Source organism: Cynocephalus volans, chromosome 16 (genome assembly GCF_027409185.1).
Source record: "Cynocephalus volans isolate mCynVol1 chromosome 16, mCynVol1.pri, whole genome shotgun sequence".
Taxonomy (NCBI): domain Eukaryota; kingdom Metazoa; phylum Chordata; class Mammalia; order Dermoptera; family Cynocephalidae; genus Cynocephalus; species Cynocephalus volans.
Genome location: NC_084475.1, coordinates 36,815,426 through 36,835,195, shown reverse-complemented (window position 1 = coordinate 36,835,195; position 19,770 = coordinate 36,815,426). Strand labels below are relative to the sequence as shown.

Here is a 19,770-nt window from a genome sequence, read left to right as displayed (position 1 = left end):
TTTTGTTAAGAGAACCAGATTTTTTTTCCTTTTAAATTTTAGTGGAATTTAAAGCAATATCCTAAATGAAAGCTGCAGCTTTATTTTTTTTAAAGTTGCTGCAGCAGAATACTTGGTGCTGTGCTGAGCAATTTCTGATCTTCATCAATGTCTTTTTCCTTTAATATTTTCTCCAAAAAATAAATATCTCTGCTGACTTAGAGGTAATTCAGATCTCTAAACAAATGGGGAGAAATACTTTTTCCTACCAATTCAATACACCTGGTAGCATCAAAAGGCTTTCAGTACAAATTAATGTGTAAGAAACATAGCTAACCAATGGAATAATCATAAACATCTTTATTCCCATGTTGTAGACTATCGAACAATGGTGATGAATGTTCTGCTTGTAGAAAATTCAGTCCAAAAGGAGAAAGTTGGTTAAAATGGAATTTGAAAGTCATAGTATCTATTCTTACTACTTTTTGTGGCAGTTTTACAGAGTAATGTTGTCTCTGGGAATGGGAAGGTTTGGTGATCGTGTGCATACAACAACTTCACCAGCTTACGTAAACACTGAATAAAGCTGTTAGGGATTAGGTGCAGCATGCTGGATCTGATGAGCTCAAAAATAAGATAGCTCGGGTTCTATAATATTTAGGATTATGCTGGTAATCTCTTTAGAGAAAGTATGCAGTATCAGCAGAACAGGCACTTCAGTCTTTGAGGGAGTTACACACTAATTCTACATTTGTTGGGTGGCTAAGCCTTTGCCTCAGTCCCACACTGACACCCGGCCTTTGTGATGTTAAGCACAGGGTGAAGTTACAAAAGAGAGCTTCTAGAGTGGCATTCTAAATTATCATTTTACTCCTAAAATAATTTCTGGTGCTATGTGCAGATGAGAATTCTTTCTTTTAAATTCTGTATGTCTCCTTTTTTAAAAAGGCCATATATGTAAGTATGACTTAATCCCAAACATGCCTTTCTCTAACCTCTGAAGTCATTCTCGTCTTTAGAAATGAAATAGGAATTAAAATTGTCTCTTCAAAATTTCATTTCAAGATTCAATGCTCGAACATGGAGGCTAGATTGCAACTTTGCTAGAACATAAACCATATAATAATGTAATTCCCAATGTAGAAATAGCAATATATTTAGCCATTGTATCATTATGTATGTTAAAAAAAAAAAAGCAAAGCTCTTACAGATAATCAAAAAAATAAGTTCCTAAAATCTGAGTTCTTATGGAAAGATCACTGGTGTCATACATCACAGTCTCTGTCTCTCTGTCTCTCTGTCTCTCTCTCTCTCTCTCTCTCACACACACACACACACACACACACTCTCACAAAACAAATGTAAATACCTCACCTATGTTCTGTAGTTTGTTTATATAATTATTTGCTGCATCATTGGCTAAAGGAACATTAAAAAACAAAAGTGTTTGTAAATATGAAAAAGTGACAAATAACACCACTGTTTAGTTTTTGGCCACCCAGGCAGATTATAAGATGTTATGAGCCAGTTACATTAAGTTATTATTAGATTAGGAAGAGAAATGTTAGTATAGTACTAATGTTCTAATCTTACATGGACATTGTGAAGCGATAATCTACCCAAATACATCACGAGAAGATATAACATCACTTTTATTTTACAGTGTTTCATTTTTCAAGAACAAAGGCATTGAAATTGAATTCCGATCACTGTACTTTAGATAGATTATACACCCCTTTTCTCTGCAGTCTTGTCTTATCACTTTTTTTTAACAAACTTTCAGAGATTTCATCTTTCTTTGCCACCAACCAGAAAAATACATGTTTTGCTTATTTTCAATCTCTCTGAACGAGTGCTGAGAACTTGAGGAATGGTCTCAACAGTTTCCATCAATGAAGAGAAAAAGAAATAATACTGTATGCTTTCCATCCCAAACTTTCATTGATTAGGATTTTCTGTGTGTGTGTGTGTGTGTGTGTGTGTGTGTGTGTGTGTGTGTGTGTGTGTGTGTGTGTGTGTGTGTGTAATTAGTGTTCGAACCTTTGAATGGTCTGACACCAAATATATAATTTAATGGCTTTATTTTTACAGTTTTCAAGCATGTTCCTGTATCATTGGCCTTTTCAAGCATTCTTGAAAACAATGTAGTATAGGAGCTACTTCTTAGAACACAGATAATAATAATACTAGGCTCAATCATATGAAATTGCCAATACTGACAACTTTTTGCACAATGAGATGGCAATTTTATTTGATTCCACTGGTCATAGATGAGTGACTACAGATTAAGGCATGGCTGTTTGTTAAATCTAGACATATTCTGCTTCTATTGACTTTTCATGTAACCCCATTAACTAGGTCCCAAAATAAGTTTGAATACCTAATCGGGAATTTTATTCTTGTAATTGGATTTTCCTCTTGGAATCTTCAGCCACCAACTTTAAGCCTACCCTTTCCTTACATATTTCCTACTTGAAGCCTGCTCACTTTTCATGACCCGATTCAAAAGCAACCTCAGCACCAACCTTCCCAGCTTCCCCCAGGTGAAATTAACATGCTCCTTTTGCAGGTTCATTCAGCAGTCACCAGTCTAGCCTGTTTTCAGGTTATTTAGACATGTGGCTATGCAATCATAGTATTCGTTTTGCAGATATCTATGATACCTTCAGCAAAGGAAGCATCTTTGTGCAATTCATTTTTTTGAATAATTAATGTACTTTTTTAGTACACTTTTAGATTTAAAGAATAATTGAGCAGATAGTATATGGGGTTCCACATCCTCATCCACTTCTCACACACAATTTCCCCTATTATTATTTTGCATTTGTATAGCATATTTATTATAATTAATGTATAAATAATGGTAAATTATTATTACCTATAGTTCATAGTTTACATTAATGTTCCCTCCTTGTGTTGTACCATTTTATAGGTTTTGACAAATGTATAGTGACATGGAAGGTATCATTACAGTATGGTGCAGAACAGTTTCACCCTAACAATTCCCTGTGCTCCACCTGTTTGTCCCCTTCCCCAACCCCAAATTTATAGCAAACACTGATTTTTTTACTGTCTCTAGAGTTTTGTCTCTTTCGAAATGTTATGCAGTTGGAATCATGTTGGCTTCCTTCATTTAGCAATATTCATTTAAGTTTCCTCCATGTCTTTTCATGCCTTGACAGCTCTTTTTTTAATTGCCAAATAATATTCCATTGTATGGATGTGCCACAGTAGGTTTGTCTGTTTACCTTTTGAAGGACATTTTGGTTGTTTCCAGTTTGAGGCAATTATGAATCAAGTTGCCATAAACATTTGTGTGCAGGTTTTTGTGGGGGCATAGGTTCTCAAAACAGTTGGTAAATACCTAGGAACACAATTTCTGGGTCCTATGGTGAGACAATGTTTAGCATGGTGAGAAGCTGCCAAACTGCCTTCCAAAGTGGGCATACCATTTTGCATTCTTGCCAGCAATGAATGAGCATTCCTTTTACTCTGCATCCTCTCCTGCATTTGCCGTTGTCAGTTTTTACATTATAGTCATTCCTAATAGGTATGTGGTGGCACCTCATTGTTGCTTTTATTTGTAATTCCCTGATGACGTATGACATTCAGCATCTTTTAATATGCGTGCCATTCACATATCTTCTTTGGTGAGGCATCTTTTCAGATCTTTGGACTACTTTTTGAATTCTAAGAGTTTTTTGTATATTTGGATAGAACTCTTTTATCCATTACATGTTTTATAATTTTCTCTCAGTCTGTGACTTTCCTCATTCTCTTTGGGATTTTTAACATACAAAAACTGCCATTTTAAAAAAATTTTATGAAAAGAGGTGTTTTTGCTCTCTTTGAATTATTATCCAGGAAATAAGCTCCACCTGGTCATTCTGAATCATCTCTGGGACTTGGTTGTGGAGTGTCTCCATTCTTCCCTTGCTTCCATGAAGGTGGTGCTGCAGAACATGAGCTTCCTATAGAAGGTTTCAGCTCAATGTAAACTAGAGGAAGGGGTTCAGAAAAAATTAAGAAACTAAAGAGAGGCAAGTTTTTATCCACCAAAGCAAAATAATTGCTGTCCTCTTCTTTTCATAACTGGAAAAATTAGCTATCAAGTAGAGGACGTGTCTTCCTTTTTTGTATATAAGTTATCTTCATGGAGAGTTGGAGTTTGGGGAAGACATCCTGAGAGGCAGTTTGTAGAATGTCTTGCCTTTCTCTCTTTCAGAACTTTCCAAACTTTACTGTGTATAAGAATCACAGAGATACTGTTACAATGCAGATTATGATTATGTCTGCTTAGAGTAGGACCCAAGTGTCTGCATTTCCATCAAGCACGCAGGTAACATCAGTTTTGCTGTTCAGGACCACACTTTGTGTTAGCAAGTCTCAGGACAGCACTGCGATAGATGAGAGCCACGAGCATCCAGCATGACTGTTGAACTCTGTGTTAACTCATCTGCCTTAGCGAGATGCCACAGCTTTCTAGACATTGCATTTCCAGAAATACCAGGGAAAGCTGAAATGAGTTAATTTCTTGGCTTCAAAAATTGCTTGACCTCCTTATATTTACCAAACTAAGTAAATTTTATGCAATTTTATTTTTAAAATAGAAGCAGTGTATTTTTTAAAATCTTCTCAAGAGAGTCTCTGTCTGCACTGAGTATCCAGAGATTAAACTATGTGCCACAACCCCAAGAGTGAATCTGCACAGAGGGAGAAGCCACTACCAAGCAGTGCTAGAATGTGAAAACGATGGCGTAGGTGCAGCTGACAATCGTGAAATCTGCAAAGGAAACCCAGTACACTGGGTGTTAATTACAGTAATGCAAGATGTTTCTGGAATATACTGGCTTCTCTCTCTTCTGCCTTGTCAATTACTGACTAGAGTGTTTTTATTTTCCCCCTAACCTATCAATTGCCCTATTGCCTTTATAAACAAAAGAAAATGCCTACAAGGGGAAAGCAGGATCTACTTCTTTAGAACCCTGTGAACTTCTATCTTAATGCCAGGGAAATTAAAAATTTCATCAGTTCTCAGTGTAGCTACAACTATGATTACCTGGACATCATAAAACAGTGCTTCTCGAACATGAATACTGGACTGAGGAGCTTGTTAAAAAGCAAATTCTGATTCAACTGGTCTTGAGTGAGTCGTGGTAGTCTGCATTTTTAACATGCTCCCAAGAGATGCAATGTTGCTGGTATAGGGTCCACACCGTGAGTGGTCATGGAAGACATTAACTACCCTCAACGTGAATGATGTCGAGTCTTACACACATATTATCTCATTATAATTAAAATGTTGACAGGACAAGATGCATTTAGTGGGAATTAATCCATAAATTATGAGTTTAAAGCCACCATGACTTCTAAAAGTGATATACTTTGCTTACAAGGGGAATATTTAACTTATTATCCATAATTGCTTTTAGTGATTATACTAATCATTATGCTGTCATTGTTATTTGTGTGTCTCATTTTTTGTTGTTTCAGTCCTCTTGGGAGTCACTGGGCAGGCAAGTCTGTGGGGGTAAATGCTCATATGTAAAAGATAAATCAGCCCCCCTTATGAAACCCTACAAATTATGCTTTTGAAAAAAAATAATTTTTTGCCATTATAGTAATGTAGTATTTTTTTTCTTAGTCTAGCTTCCAATGACATACAGTACAGAGAATTATAATGATATACAGCTAAATGTATCTTTAAGTCATTTAGGAGCTATCCATCAGCCAAACAGAACAGAAGGTTCGCACAGCCCACCACCCTGAGCTTGAGAAGAGGAGAGAGCCCAGATGTTGGTATATGTGGGAGTGTTAGAGTAGAAATTAGAGTGCACTGAATTACAAGCACCTTACCGAGTATTTGGGCAGGAATCTGGCATTAAGATGCACTCTGCACTGATGAGATATACATGGACACAATCCTGATCCAATGTTAGGAATCTTCGAATCACCACCTGCTAGTGTGAAATAGGGGCCAAAGCTCAAGACTTTCACTTTTTTTTTCCAAAGGTCTCATTTTTTCACTCTTCCTTTATACCCCAATCTCAGGGCATTGGCTGATGAATCACAGTTACAGTGGAACCAGGTCCCAGGAATATCTGCTTCGTCATAGGCCTTTGGGTTTGTTGCTACGTGACTTCAGAAGATTTTGTATCTAAGAAAGGTAGATACTTAGTCTGCCAGTGAGAGAGGGAAAGAATACAAAGATTTTAGCTTGGATTTGTCACAGATGGTAGATGAGATACAATTTGGGTAGATGAGTTACAACTTGGGATACTGAGACCATCTGCAAAAGGATTTTTAACCAAAATAGTCATCTTTATTGGAAATTTCTACATGTGCCAATTGTTCTTCACTTAGGCATTAAGAGATTTAATTGCACTGCCCACTTTCAGCATAACTGTAAAATTACGAGAAACAAAACGATGGTGAACCCAGTGTCCAGGAATGTAATCTATGTCCAGGAACAGAGTGTCCAGTGTCCAGAAATCATAGCATAGCCTGCGGGAGGGAGAAAAAAGGAGAAAACAAAAGACACTGCAAGTGGAGCTCCAAACCAAAAGTCAGAAAACAGAGCGATATCTAGTGGTCACTCCCTAGTATTTTTATATCTAACCTGGATTTTTTCCCCTTTGGTTGACATGGCAGAGAGAATTCCTAGCTTGTAACTTCATTCTTTAATTTCCAAGGGGATCCTTATCATATCATATCAGAATAACCTGGGAGCCTTTTCCAACATATATATCCTACTAATCTCAAGGTTTTGATTTCTTCTCTTCACCCCAAATATGACAAAATCAGTATAGGTTAAAGCCTCTTTTATAAATGGGGGTATGCCAAATTTCTTGGTTGTATTGAAAAAAAAAAAGTTTAGGACTAATGCTTTAAGGAGTTATAAAAATTCTCCTTTAGGCACCATGGAAAACAAAAAAGAAGTATGACCTTGTCCCTGTCCTCGATAGACTTGAAATGCCCAGAATATAAAAATGGCTGGATTGAGTTGTAAGAGTTGGGATCGTGGGAATTGAGGGTCACAAGAACATACACAGTAAAAATGTTTCCTCCAATTAGAAGTAACTGTAAGGTTCATGATTACTGCCATTCCTGAAGGATGCTATTAAAAGTTAAGATGTTTAGTTGCATCAAAATGATGTAGTTTCGGGCAGAGCCCGTGACGCACTCGGGAGAGTGCGGCGCTGGGAGTGCGGCGACGCTCCCGCCGCGGGTTCGGATCCTATATAGGAATGGCCGGTGCCGGTCACGAAAAAGACAAAAAAAAAAAAAAAATGATGTAGTTTCTAGTTAACTCATTAGCCTGGATTTATTTATCTATCTGTAACACCTGCTGTCACCAGCAGGGGTTCTGAAGGGACAGAACTAAAACTGTGTATGTTTAGATAACCAGGAAGAGTTGAAAACATGGTGGCTTTGTGAGAAGTTGTGGGAAGGAACTCTAAGCAAAGAAGGGCCTTCAGGAGGTAATGGGCAGAGAGAATTGCCATCTTCAAAGAAGAAGACAAATTTTGACAACTCCATTAACTGCCTGATAGGATCTGCCTGCCAAATCATAGGATATTAAATTAATTGTACTTTATAAGTTATTCTAATATAAGGTAGAGCATCACATTATTTTAAATGTTTCACAGCACTCTTTGACACCAGTGAGAATATTGTTTCAAAAAAAAAAAACTCTTATAGCATTGCTTTTATAATCAAAAAATGTAATTGACTAATACAATTTTAACTATAGTCTCTACAAAGAATTACCAATAGAAAAAAATGTAAGTGAGAGGAATGTAGAAGAAATTGAGAACAACAAAAAATGAGCAAACCCCAAGACATCTCTCAGGGCATTTCAGTTGCTCCAAGTTTGTCTCTCTGAGAATGCTATTGTTGAATACATCCATTGAGTCAAGCAAAAGTACAAAAGTCAAACTCCCTCTTGTTTCCTTCTGTCACCTTCATTGTCACAGCTGATAAAGTCCAAGCCATCATATCCTCCCAAGATGTTCAATTGGAAACCACTATAAATAACGTCACTGGATCTGTATTCACTGCAAGATGAGAGGCTAGGCCTAGTATGCTAGCAAGACATTTAGAAATGACAAACATTAGAGCAGTAACGTGATCTGTTACCCTAATCGGTGTTTAAAATACTCTGTCTTGAATATATGCTTTATAAAATGCATAGAATGAACTATATAGCTCAGAAGCAGTTTACTTGTTTAATGAGAGAAAAGGAAAAGGATTACTACTTTAAATGATTTAAATTTACTTCACCTATACTAAACCTCAGATGATGTATTCTGCCATAGTAAGTAAACACAGTCATAGGTTTTGCAAATTGATAACTCCTTCCAACACACAGCAACACACATATACCTTTTTAAGGGCCTTCTGTTAAAATGTTTATAGTTCTTCAGGATTACAGGTTGAGCCAGGATTATAAATATGTATAAATATGCAAATGCTCTATTGAATGTTCCTTATCTCATCTGTATTTCCGAAGTTATATAAGATAAACTTTGTGGCTTTCAAAAACATCTTCTCACACCCCAGGGGGCAAATTACCTCTATTTTCATTTCCTTTAAAGTTAGATTATTTTATAATTAAGAACTTATTGAAGCAGATTCTTTCCACGTGTAAGCTACTCCCTGGGGAGTAATTTATGCAAAGAGAGCCTCTGACTTAATATCATATATAGCTAAAAACTATACAATGGATACCGGGGGTTTTTTGTCAATTTTGTAATCATTATAAACAATCTACTGTTTCAAAGGTTATCACTAAAAAAAAAAAAAAGTCCATAGTACAAATAACTTACAGTGTCATTTATTAGATTATTTTTAAATGACAAAGATCTTTAAAAAGGAATAACAAGATGGCTTATCATATTTCTTGTTTAAAAGCATTAGAAAAACCAGTTAATGAAGATGATGATGAAAAAGACCGACATTTTGTAGCTCTTTACTAGTTACAAAGCACTGCTCCATAAAATATCCATTTGATCCTCACCAATCTACAAAGTTTGTCAGCTAAGCTTTATAAACCAGAAAACATAAGGTCAGAGATTTTTTCTTGGCCATGGCCCCAGTCATTAACAGATTAAGAACTGGAATCCAGGGGAACAGAATAGAATAACATCAAATCTCATATTTTTCCCCCTACCACAAAATCTTGAAAATAAATACTAGTTCATATAATCTGAAAGCTAAAAGAAACAGAAGCAAGTAGAAATACTTAGTCTACAAAGTATTTTAGATGACTTTGTCTTTCCTAATTTTTTTGTTATTAGCTCTTTAGCTGGTACTATTGGAGTAACATAAGAATTAAAGATCATATTCTTATTTTGTCTTTGCGGGAGTCAAAGAATGGGTTACTGAATGACATATCAGGAAATTTAGCTAATTTCTGGTTGTTACTTCCCAAGTCAACTCAGAGGCATCGTTAACAACCTGGATCCTCAGTTTTCTCCTATAAAAACTGAGACATAACACTGAATTTTTTGCTTACAAAGATGACTTGAAGTTCTTGTGAAATATTTAATTTTGAAAAATTTAGTGTGCTACAGTAAAGCTAAGTATTGTCTTTTTTAAAATCATAAAACAGTAAGACAAAGAGGGTAATGTCTTGCATTTATTTGTTTTGTCTGCTCAAGAGTGAGAAACTGTATAAAAGCATTCAAGTGGCAGATTGACGTAGAAAGCATTTTGAAGTATATTTTGCATAATTATTTTAAATTGGGAGAGGAAATAGAAAATCTTCCTAGTGTGTATAATTTTAACAACTCAGAATACTATCAGAGACATAGGAGTTACTATATTCTAAATAAATTTTATTTCATGGATTCATCCATAAACTCTGTGCTGATGACTTAATACCATTTTTCTGAGAGTTCCTGTACATGGTGCCTACAAGATATCACACCAAACTGCACACACAAAAAACGGAAATCCCATGCCCCACCATATTCCACAAAGTAGCTGCCATGTCCCCACTTTTGTCAAAACTACTGCTTTATCTCACCCTCATGACTAGGAAGCTAGAAGTCATCTTTTATTCTGCATCAATTTCCACCTCTGTGTACTTTATTTTGTCATATTATCTCATTTCTGCCTTTGAACCATCTTTCTATTTGCCTCTTGCTTTTCATTTATCCTGCCACCAATGTAACCCAGGCTTTCATCTCCAGCACCCAGGTAAGGAATAACCTTTAGTGGTCTCCAGCTTGCTTCTGGCTGGCCTACCAAACTCACCTTTCTAAGGTACTCAAACCACCACTTTCATCATTTCTTCAGCCTGTTCACTTTGTTGATTCTTTTATGGCCAGGGCGATCAGGTGAAAACTCATCTGCCCCAACTCCAGGAGCTCCATAATCTCGCGTCACCCCTCTATCCAGTTATATAACCCAAATTTCCATGATAACCAAGTTACTGTCTCAATGATCACAAGCCACAATCATTCCAGACCTCCTATCTTTTTTCATTCAGTTCTGCTTATAGAAATGCCCTTTACCTTTTCGTAAGCCTGACCAAATCCTGCACAATCTTATAAATCAAGAAAAATGTCTTCATCCCCAATGCAACTATTTCGGTTCTTATTGAATTCATACTTTTCCCACATAATTTATTTTTTCTGATTTCTCCATGTATTAATTTTGATTTATTCATTACACTATTGGTATCAATAGCATATCTTATCCTGTGTCAACAGCCTTCATTATCTTAGTGTACCTATAATGTTTGCTCAATAAATATTGGGCTAATTCACTATTGTCATTTTCACAAGAAAACATCCAGCCACATAATATATAAAGTCACCATGCACCTCCAGCCCCACCCACTTTTGCCTTATTTATTTATTTATTTATTTATTTATTTATTTATTTATTTATTTATTTATTTATTTATTTAAGATATTATTGCAATAAGTCTATGTGAATGCTCTCAATGACTTAATGTTTCAAGTGCAAAATAAGAAAACTAAAGCCATGAGTACAAGAGATTTCCAAGTCACACTATTTTAAGGTCAGGTTTAAAAAGGAGAAAATAGTCAAGTCAAGAGTTTAGAACACTTCTGGTCTCTAGTTATATTTTTTTTAGTTTGAGAAAAACAAAGCCAGCAATGATAGATGGGCATCCTGAAAGGAAGGCCATTCAAATAGTATGGATGAACCCCAAGCCTCCAGCCCACCCTGGTACCTTCAAACACAAACACCACGGCAGGGATAGGTGGGAAGGGGGAGGAAGGAGACAACTTTGTAAGCTCAAAATGTCTGTTTTCCCCTTTCAGCACAAATTGAAGTGATACCATGCAAAATTTGTGGTGATAAGTCCTCCGGGATCCACTACGGAGTCATCACGTGTGAAGGCTGCAAGGTACGGGACTTTAACACAGCACTGCTCTGCATTTGCCTCGGGAGTCTGTGGTGCCCCTTTTCACAGAAGGCCTGCTGTTCTTGTGCCTGCTGCTGACACTCAGGAATTCTCGCGTGGTGGGTGGGTGGGTTGATTTTCTCCTTTTGCCTTTCACCTTTTTTCTGATTGTCTAACTGGTCAGTAGCTCCTCAAAAATGGATTCTTATTTAAAAGCTTGAATTATTCACATTTACAGAGGTATAAATACTGACTCTTGCTGTTTTAACAGTACTGTCTCCAGGAAACTCCAGGGCACTTATTACTATATGAAAGAACTAACAATTAAAATAAAGATATAAGCCAATGGGCATAGATTTGCCTATCTGCTAGAGACAGAGGAAGTCAAGTTAACATTGCAATACCTATCCATATGGGTATCCTTTATCCTCACATTCCGGAGAAAGAAAACTGGAAGAATGGGATATTGGAAGTGAACTAGATAATCTTTAAATCAATTAAAAATCATCTGCCTCCACCTCTTCATTTTTTGATGAGGTCCTCAGACATAAGCAAGATTATGTCATTTGACCAACATCATCGATCTGGATAGTAAAAACATGGCCCCAAACATGGGTTTTTTTCATTCTCAGTCCAGTGTTCCCCTCCCAGACAGTTTCCACCAATCCTTCCGATGACAAACTAAACCCTGTGAGCAAGTTGCTTCTAAAATAAAGACCTGGGAGAACAGCAGTTATCCTGGACCTGATCTGAGATAAAAGAAATTTGAGATTTAACAGGAAGTTTTTAAAATTAATCTTTAGAAAGAAAGAAAGAGAGACTAAATATCAAGGAGAAATCAAAGTAGTTTTATAACTAACTGTGAAGTTTATTGTCCTGTCTAACCAGAACAATAAGATGCAGCTAATGTCTGGGAGGGAAAAGGTGATACGCTGGCAAAGTGGTTGACAAGAACAATTCTATTTTTGATCAAAGATGCAAGAAAAGTGAATCATTAATTTAAGGTCAGTAAACTGAAGGAGATGTAGTACACTTGTAGATTCTAAGATCCAGTCTTAATCTTAAGAGACTTTCAGACATAAATGAAACAAAACATACTGTACCTTCAAATAGTGGTGCTGTGTGAAAGACTGACAGTGTCTTCGTAATAGTCTTAAAAAAATATGATTCCTGAAATTGAAATTGGAGGGAAGAAAAGAAAAAAGAAATAAACGAGAATAAAATGGGGGAGGGAAGAAGAGGGGGACAATAATATTAATGTAATTACCTGTCAACATATTGATCTGCTCTAGAGATGATTAGAGATAATCCACATGTGAACATCAAAAGACGTTCTTTACATTCTGTTCCTCTGCAGACCTATAATTTACGAATTACATGTTATCCACCATAATGCATTTTTCTAACTTTTCAAGAAGAAACAAGCAAAATTATAAGTCAGCATTTTTTTTTACCCTGCTTGAATAAGATATTATTTCTTCTGGGCAGGTAGAGAAATAGTTTTTTTCACAAACACTCATAATTTAGGAATCAGAATCCTTGCCATTGAAAGCATTTCTACCAGTCTGTTGGCTTGCAATGCGATTGTAAGAGCTCTGGTCTAGTTTACATAATATCCATGAAAAATGTTTTTTACATCAAATTCAAATGTCAAAGTGGAGATTGTTATTGTTTCACTGTGTAAGCTCTATTTGGGAAATGTCTGATCAAAACATAGGGATGTGTTTATGTTAAGGAGCAAAGCATTTTAATTTCCAAAAGATTTTTTACTGAACAAATATAATCCAACAGGTCAATAGCCAGGAAAAAGTGTTTAGGCTCCTGTCATATTTTCTATTTAGAGGAATAATCCTCAGTCAAAGAAATTATGCTGTTATTATAAAGCATACTCTGAGGATTTAGTCAAAATGACATTGTACACCACACTATTTTTTTTTCATGAAAAAACTCCCATTTGTAAATATGCTATATTTTTCTCCAAATGGAAAACTCAAGAAATTCTGCTCAAAATTAGATGTCAATGAATGTCAGCACATTCAATATCAACCTCTGAGTTTTCATAGTACTGTTTTCCAGTCAACAGAAACAAGCCATTTTAAATAACATCAGTTCAGCTCAGGCACTTATTCAAATTCCTATTCATTCACTAAAATTTGAAACGGAATCTCTTTTTCATGCCAAAAGCCTCATTTGCAGTAATGAGCAACAGATAAGCAAAAAGTGTCTCATAATTAATGTCAAATTGGCCTCAAATTTGGGGTATAGTTGTGACTTCAGAAAAGTCTTTCCAAACGTCTCCTCTTTTGCTAGGTGGCACTTGAGTGTCCAAAGATAAAAATCCACCCAATTCTATCTTCAAATGCAAATTTCAAGTCACTTTAATCAGGACTGATGGTCTGAGATTATCCTTTGTGACAGTTTTCATGGTGTATGAAGGGCATCTTTTCAATCCCTGGGGGCTTATGTGTGATCTCTATTTTAAGGGGTTCCATAGATTCAGTCAAGCTAGGCATTTAGATATCCCCTTCACCATCACTGGCCCAGTAAATAAGTAATGCATGTGGATATGGGGGGATGAAACTGGTCCTTGTTGTTGAATGGCGTTGGGCCTAAGCCACAAAACCCATTGGGATTCTTTCTCTCTACGGAGATCCTTGGCCACACATCCATTTCTGAGGTTCCTCACAGGTTATTCAAGCTCTCTTCACAGTGCCATGCCAAGCCATATTGGAGCCTGAGACAAAAGGAAAATCCATAACATTGATCCTATCTTTCTTTAAACTATTGGTATTTTTTTTACACCAATGTTTTTTAACACATGTTAAAATACATATTTTTCCTGATTATCAAATTTCTTGGTGATGCTTAAGTTTCATGGCCAAAGTGATTGCCTCACTAGCCTCACCTAGTCCCATGAGCCCTGCTTTATCCTCCTGCAGATAACTGAGGAAACACAGAAGGTGTTTGATGGAAGTCAGGGGACCTATTCCAGGTCTCTCAGCAAGATGCACATGGAGCTTACCCTTAACTTTTCTAGGCTTCCTCCTTCCAAAAGATGATGCTGTGGGTTATCTTTTCCTAAAATTTCTCTTGGTGAGTCTGTCATAGACCATTATGTTGCTATGACACTTCACACTTTTGCTCTTTTGCTCTAGGCAATTCAAGAGCAAAGAGTGATTAGGGAAACTGTTTATGTAAGTCAATGAATGGATGAATGATAACTCACATCTCTGGAGAAAATGCTTATTTTCCCTAATAAGGTATTATATAATATCACTAAGGGGGCTAGTATTTAAAGAATTTAAAAATAATAATAAATTCAGCTGTGGATCTATATAGAGGGGTAGTGTATGGTCTATGGTGATTCATTTTGTGCCAGAAGGACCCAACTTACTTGTATAAAGACCTCCTATGCCTGAAGCCAAACAAAGACCATTTGTTCAGTTTTTACTTACTGCTTATTTTTTATTGAAGAATTTATACACAATATTTTCTTTATTCAAAAAATATAGTAGATTATAAAGTGCATCACTGGTTTAAAAAACAACTTCCCAGATGCATTCTGGCCAAATTCAAAAATTTTCAAATGGGGAAGAATGTATCTTAGGAACTAGGAAAACAGCACACACTGAGCACACAATCTTCAGTGCTGCTATTGTGACAATCCCCCCAAGTTCCTCACCCCCATGGCCTTGACACAGCCTGTGCTATCGTCCCCATCAAGTTTTGTCATATGTGGTTTAGCAGTCACACACCACTTCACCACTCCTTCCCCACTGCTCTTAGAGGGCAGGAACTGTGTTCTGTTTTTCTTTGCATAGAACAGCACAGCTTGCAAATGTCTTTAGCAAACATTGATTAAATAGGCAAATGAACAAGTGAATGAATGAATGAATGAATTGTACCTTTATATTTCTGCAGATAGTAGATATTTTCCCCAGAAACATCTGCAAGCTATCCAAGGAGAGGTATCCAAAGAATTTTAAACATTAAACTCAGCTATGTTCACCATAGAAAAAGTAGCAAATGCATATGTTAATTGTCTCTCCATTTCTCTTCTTATAAATCTGTTTCTCTCCCCTTTTCTTTTTTCCTCTAGGGATTCTTTAGGAGGAGCCAGCAGAACAATGCCTCTTACTCCTGCCCAAGGCAGAGAAACTGTTTAATTGACAGAACCAACAGAAACCGTTGCCAACACTGCCGACTGCAGAAGTGTCTTGCCCTAGGAATGTCAAGAGATGGTAAGAAACATTGCCTTCCTATTTCTTACTTAAGGGCTTTCAAATGGATGCTTTGCTGGAGTCTATTTAAGCTGGTGGAAGAATTCTAGACAAGGGAATTGGGGATAAGAAAAGAAAACCACGGGGTTAGTAGTGCATTAAGAGGAAAAGTAAGAACAAATAAAAATAGAGCATTGCCTATGAAATAAGAAGAAAAGAAAGACTTTACTGTAGATCATGGAGCATCCTGTGCTAACTAGGTTAAGTGAAAGCCACATATGCCTAGGTTGAAAGTGACCAACTGTGAATGAGGGGTTTCCTGGGAGGTGAGACTTTCAGAGCAAAATCAGAAAGTCCCAGGCAAACTGGGACCCTTTGGTCTGACTGATACACAAATCACTTAGTATGTAGAGATGGTAAGGAACAGAATATTTTTCTATAGAAAGCCTGAGGTTCCACTGGCTGGGCACAGCTATGCAGATAACGATTTGGACTATTCTGAGCCATGGCGAAGACTGCAAATGTGATAGCAGCAGTCCAAGTCTTAGGAGGGTTATGCAGGTGTTGTCCTACCTAGAATATGACAGAAGTGCATACTTCACCTTCACGCCCAACCAAATTGGGTGGCTTGGCTCCCCAGCTGAGCATCTTAGGTTAACGAAAGAGGAAAAATGAACTCAAACAAGATAAGCAAAGAATTTCACCTAGCTTTGTTTCCATTTTTAGGCATTCATCTAGATTAATTCTTTCCCCACTGACATCGGCTACAACACTCCTGTGTCAGATTATAAGTGCCCCCGAGTCCTGGGGCCATTTCTGTCTTGTTCTCCCTATAACCTCAGAGTCTGGTTAAAAGCAGGCATCTAAATGTTTATGAAAGGAACCATGGAACTCTCTTCTACCTAGAGCCTGAGACACAGACAATGCCCCTGATACTTACTGCCTTTATGTGAATAACGACGGATTCTGGACCTCTGGCCACACTCCCTCTAGTGAAGTTCAAGGCTGTGTAGACAAAAAATAAACTTCCAAGTTTTAAAGAAATATGAATAATTGGTATGCACTGTCACTTAGTATATAGGGCTTTTGTGAGTTTTTAGGGTTTTTACCTTTACTCTAACTCCCAGTCCACTAAATTTGTGTTGCCCAAAAGTACACCTGTAAGACAAATTTTCCAAAAAAATAATAAGAAGAATCTGGCTTTGAACCCTTCACTTTATAGGTCACTTGTAAAGCTACAGAGATGAAGTTTCCAAAACTTTTCTATTAACTGATTTTGTTTTGTTTTATTTGTTTTTCTGATCTCACTAACCTCATAAATTTACTCCTAGGGTACATTTATAGCACTGTGTCTGGAGGGAGGGGATTAAGTGGTTTGCAGGATTTATTTGGTAAAATTCTATGGAAATTTGAGTTGATAATTTTGCACTTCATTTTTACCATATGGAGGCAGCATATTAATTGACAGTATCTGAAAAGTCCCATTAATGATTGTGCAAAGAAGTAAGCCATTGGGTATTAGTTTGTGTTACTTCATCCTACAATAAAAGGAAGTATTCTCTTCTGGAAGGTGGGGGGTCTTCTGTGTCTCTGCTGGTGAACAGAATCATGGCTAAGGGATGAGTATATGACCCAAGGTAGATTAAGTAGATTCGGAGATATCAGCCCACAAAAATCTAGGAGATTGTCTGACTCTCATGATATGAAAGAAATGTGTTGGGAGGGTGGGAGGGTCATTTAATTAATTAAGACACAATGTGTTCTCAAGGGGAGAAGAAATGCACTGTAGCAGATAAAGCTCTACACAAATAAAAGCAATCTAGTGTCTAAGGATACTGGAGTTATGGATAATGACCCATTTTAACTTTAGGTCCAAAGACCAACATGAGGCTTCCAGGGGCATCTTCCAAAATGCCTCCTAAGCACATCTTATGTCAACTGAATCATGAGGAGAAATGGCCAGGGGTAGGAGTGCTGGTTGGGAATGGGAAGAAGAAGGGGCTCAAGCAGAAGGAAAAAAAATGTATCTCTCTAAAGGAAAGAGGCTGCTTCTTCAGTATGTCACATAGAGGAAGTTTTGTCTGAGCTTGATTAGAGAGTGCCTGTATGAATCCATTTTCTGTCACAACAAAATACCTGAAACTGGGTAATTTATAAAGAAACAAAATTTATTTCTTACAGTTTGGAGGCTGGGAAGTCCAAGATTGAGGGGGGTGCATCCGGTAAGGACCTTTCTCTTGGTGGGACTCTCTACAGTGTCCCAAGGTGGTGCAGGGTATCACATGATGAGAAGTCTAAGAGCACATGCTAATGTGCTTTTTACTCTCTTTATGAAGCCATTACTGCCACTTCCATGATAACCCATTCATCCATAAACTCATTAATCCATGAATAAATTAATCCATTCATGAGGGCATAACCCTCATGGTCCAATCATATCTTAAAGGCCCCACCTTTCAAATACCATATTGGGGATTAAGCACCAACATGAGCTTGAGGGAACTTTCAAACCATAGCAGTTACCTTGTACCAAATAAGTCATGCAAAAGTTGAATAGTTTTTATCTCATTGATAAGTAATGGCTAGTCTGTGTGCTGAAGTTATTGTCAATTAGCTATGTCTAGTAAGGGCTCAAGAATTCGGGGGGTGGGGGGTGTAGGGGGTTTCTCCTGCTACTTATTTGTTATTCCTACCTTCTACTGACTAGGAAAATATTTTCAAAGTTCTTTAGCAGTAGTAATCCCAATAGCCAAGATAAGATGCCCTCACATCTAATTTCTTTCTACAACCCCTTACCTTCCCTCTGGGTTCAAGTGAAATCTTCATTTTTGTCTAGGTATTTGTAGTCTATCAGTCATTTTTGGCTCCAAGAATGTTTACTTCACCATATCTTGACACTGGAACAACATAGCTACTAGCAGATAGAATAACATAACTGTTGAAATCACTGAATTTTTTTCTCTCCTGAATTCCCACTTCTATGCTGGTTTATTAGCTGTGGCACATTTGTGAATAGACCTCAAACTTGGCAATAAGAAATTTGTTCCAAGTTTGCTTAGGCAAAGAATGAAAAATCAAATCCACTAGAATACATACACATGTGTGTTATTGTATAAAAAGGTGAAGGTACTCGTGTGTGTGTGTGAATTGATAGCATGTATATGCCCACTGAATCTTGTCTACCATCTTACTTATTTTTCTTTTAACTGGACCCTTCACAAAGGAATCTTCAGTGTACTGCTTCCAATTGTGCTACTACAGAAAAAAAAGAGTAGAAAAATGCTTGATATCAGTAGGACGACCCCCAAAAGAAAACATATTCACTTTGCAAAAATCTAGAAAGTGTCCTCCTAAATGGCATGTCTCAGTGAAAAGACAGAAGCTGCCCTGCAAGGACAAGTTTCACAGCTTAAGCTTCTTATATCCAGAACTGCATCGTCCAATCCACATGTCACTATTTAAATTAATTAAAATTAAATAAAATTTAAAATTCAGTTCTTCAGTTACACTAGCTATATTTCAAGTGTTCAACAGCCACAGAAAGTTTGTGGCTACCATATTGGAAAGCATAGAGAACATTCCATCACCTCAGAAAGTTCTGTTGAAGAAAGAATGGAAGGAGATTAGAGGGAAGATTTTAAAATAATAAATAGGGTTAGGTATATTGAATCAGATCTTGTATTAGTCCATTTTGTGTTGCTATAACAGAAATACCTGAGACTGGGTAATTTATAAAGAACAAAGGTTTATTTGGCTTACATTCTGGGACAGCTGCATCTGGCACAGGCCTCAGGCTGCTTCTACTCATGACGGAAAATGGCAGCAGCTGGCAGGTACAAGCAGATCACATGGCGACAGAAAGCAAGAGAGAGAGAAGAGAGGTGCCAGGGTCTTTTAAACAACCAGCTCTCATGGGAACTAGTACAGCAAGAACTCACTCACTACCCCCAACCCCCAGGAAGAGCATTAATCCATTCATGAGGGATCCTCCCTTGTGACTCAAACAGCTTCCAACACTGCCTCATTGGGGATCAGATTTCCACATGAGTTCTGGGAGGACAGTACATGCAAACTCCACCACACCTCCAACACAAGGCTCAGAGCACTAAAAATAAAGGGGAGGGCACATCTCTGAAGCTGAAAAAAGTTAAATTAAGACCAGTTTCAATGGTAAGCAGCCAGATGTAAACA

The 19,770-nt window shown here is 37.1% G+C and overlaps 1 protein-coding gene across 1 annotated transcript in view; it reads left to right on the top strand.

Moving 5' to 3' along the window:
* The window catches only part of RORB (RAR related orphan receptor B), an 86,615-nt gene that overhangs the window by 21,092 nt on the left and 45,753 nt on the right, over nucleotides 1–19,770 (top strand). The window contains exons 2-4 of the mRNA XM_063080406.1: nucleotides 9,202–9,289; nucleotides 11,277–11,362; nucleotides 15,459–15,600. Of these exons, the coding sequence (XP_062936476.1) occupies nucleotides 9,202–9,289; nucleotides 11,277–11,362; nucleotides 15,459–15,600 (316 nt within the window). The remainder of the gene's footprint in view (nucleotides 1–9,201; nucleotides 9,290–11,276; nucleotides 11,363–15,458; nucleotides 15,601–19,770) is intronic.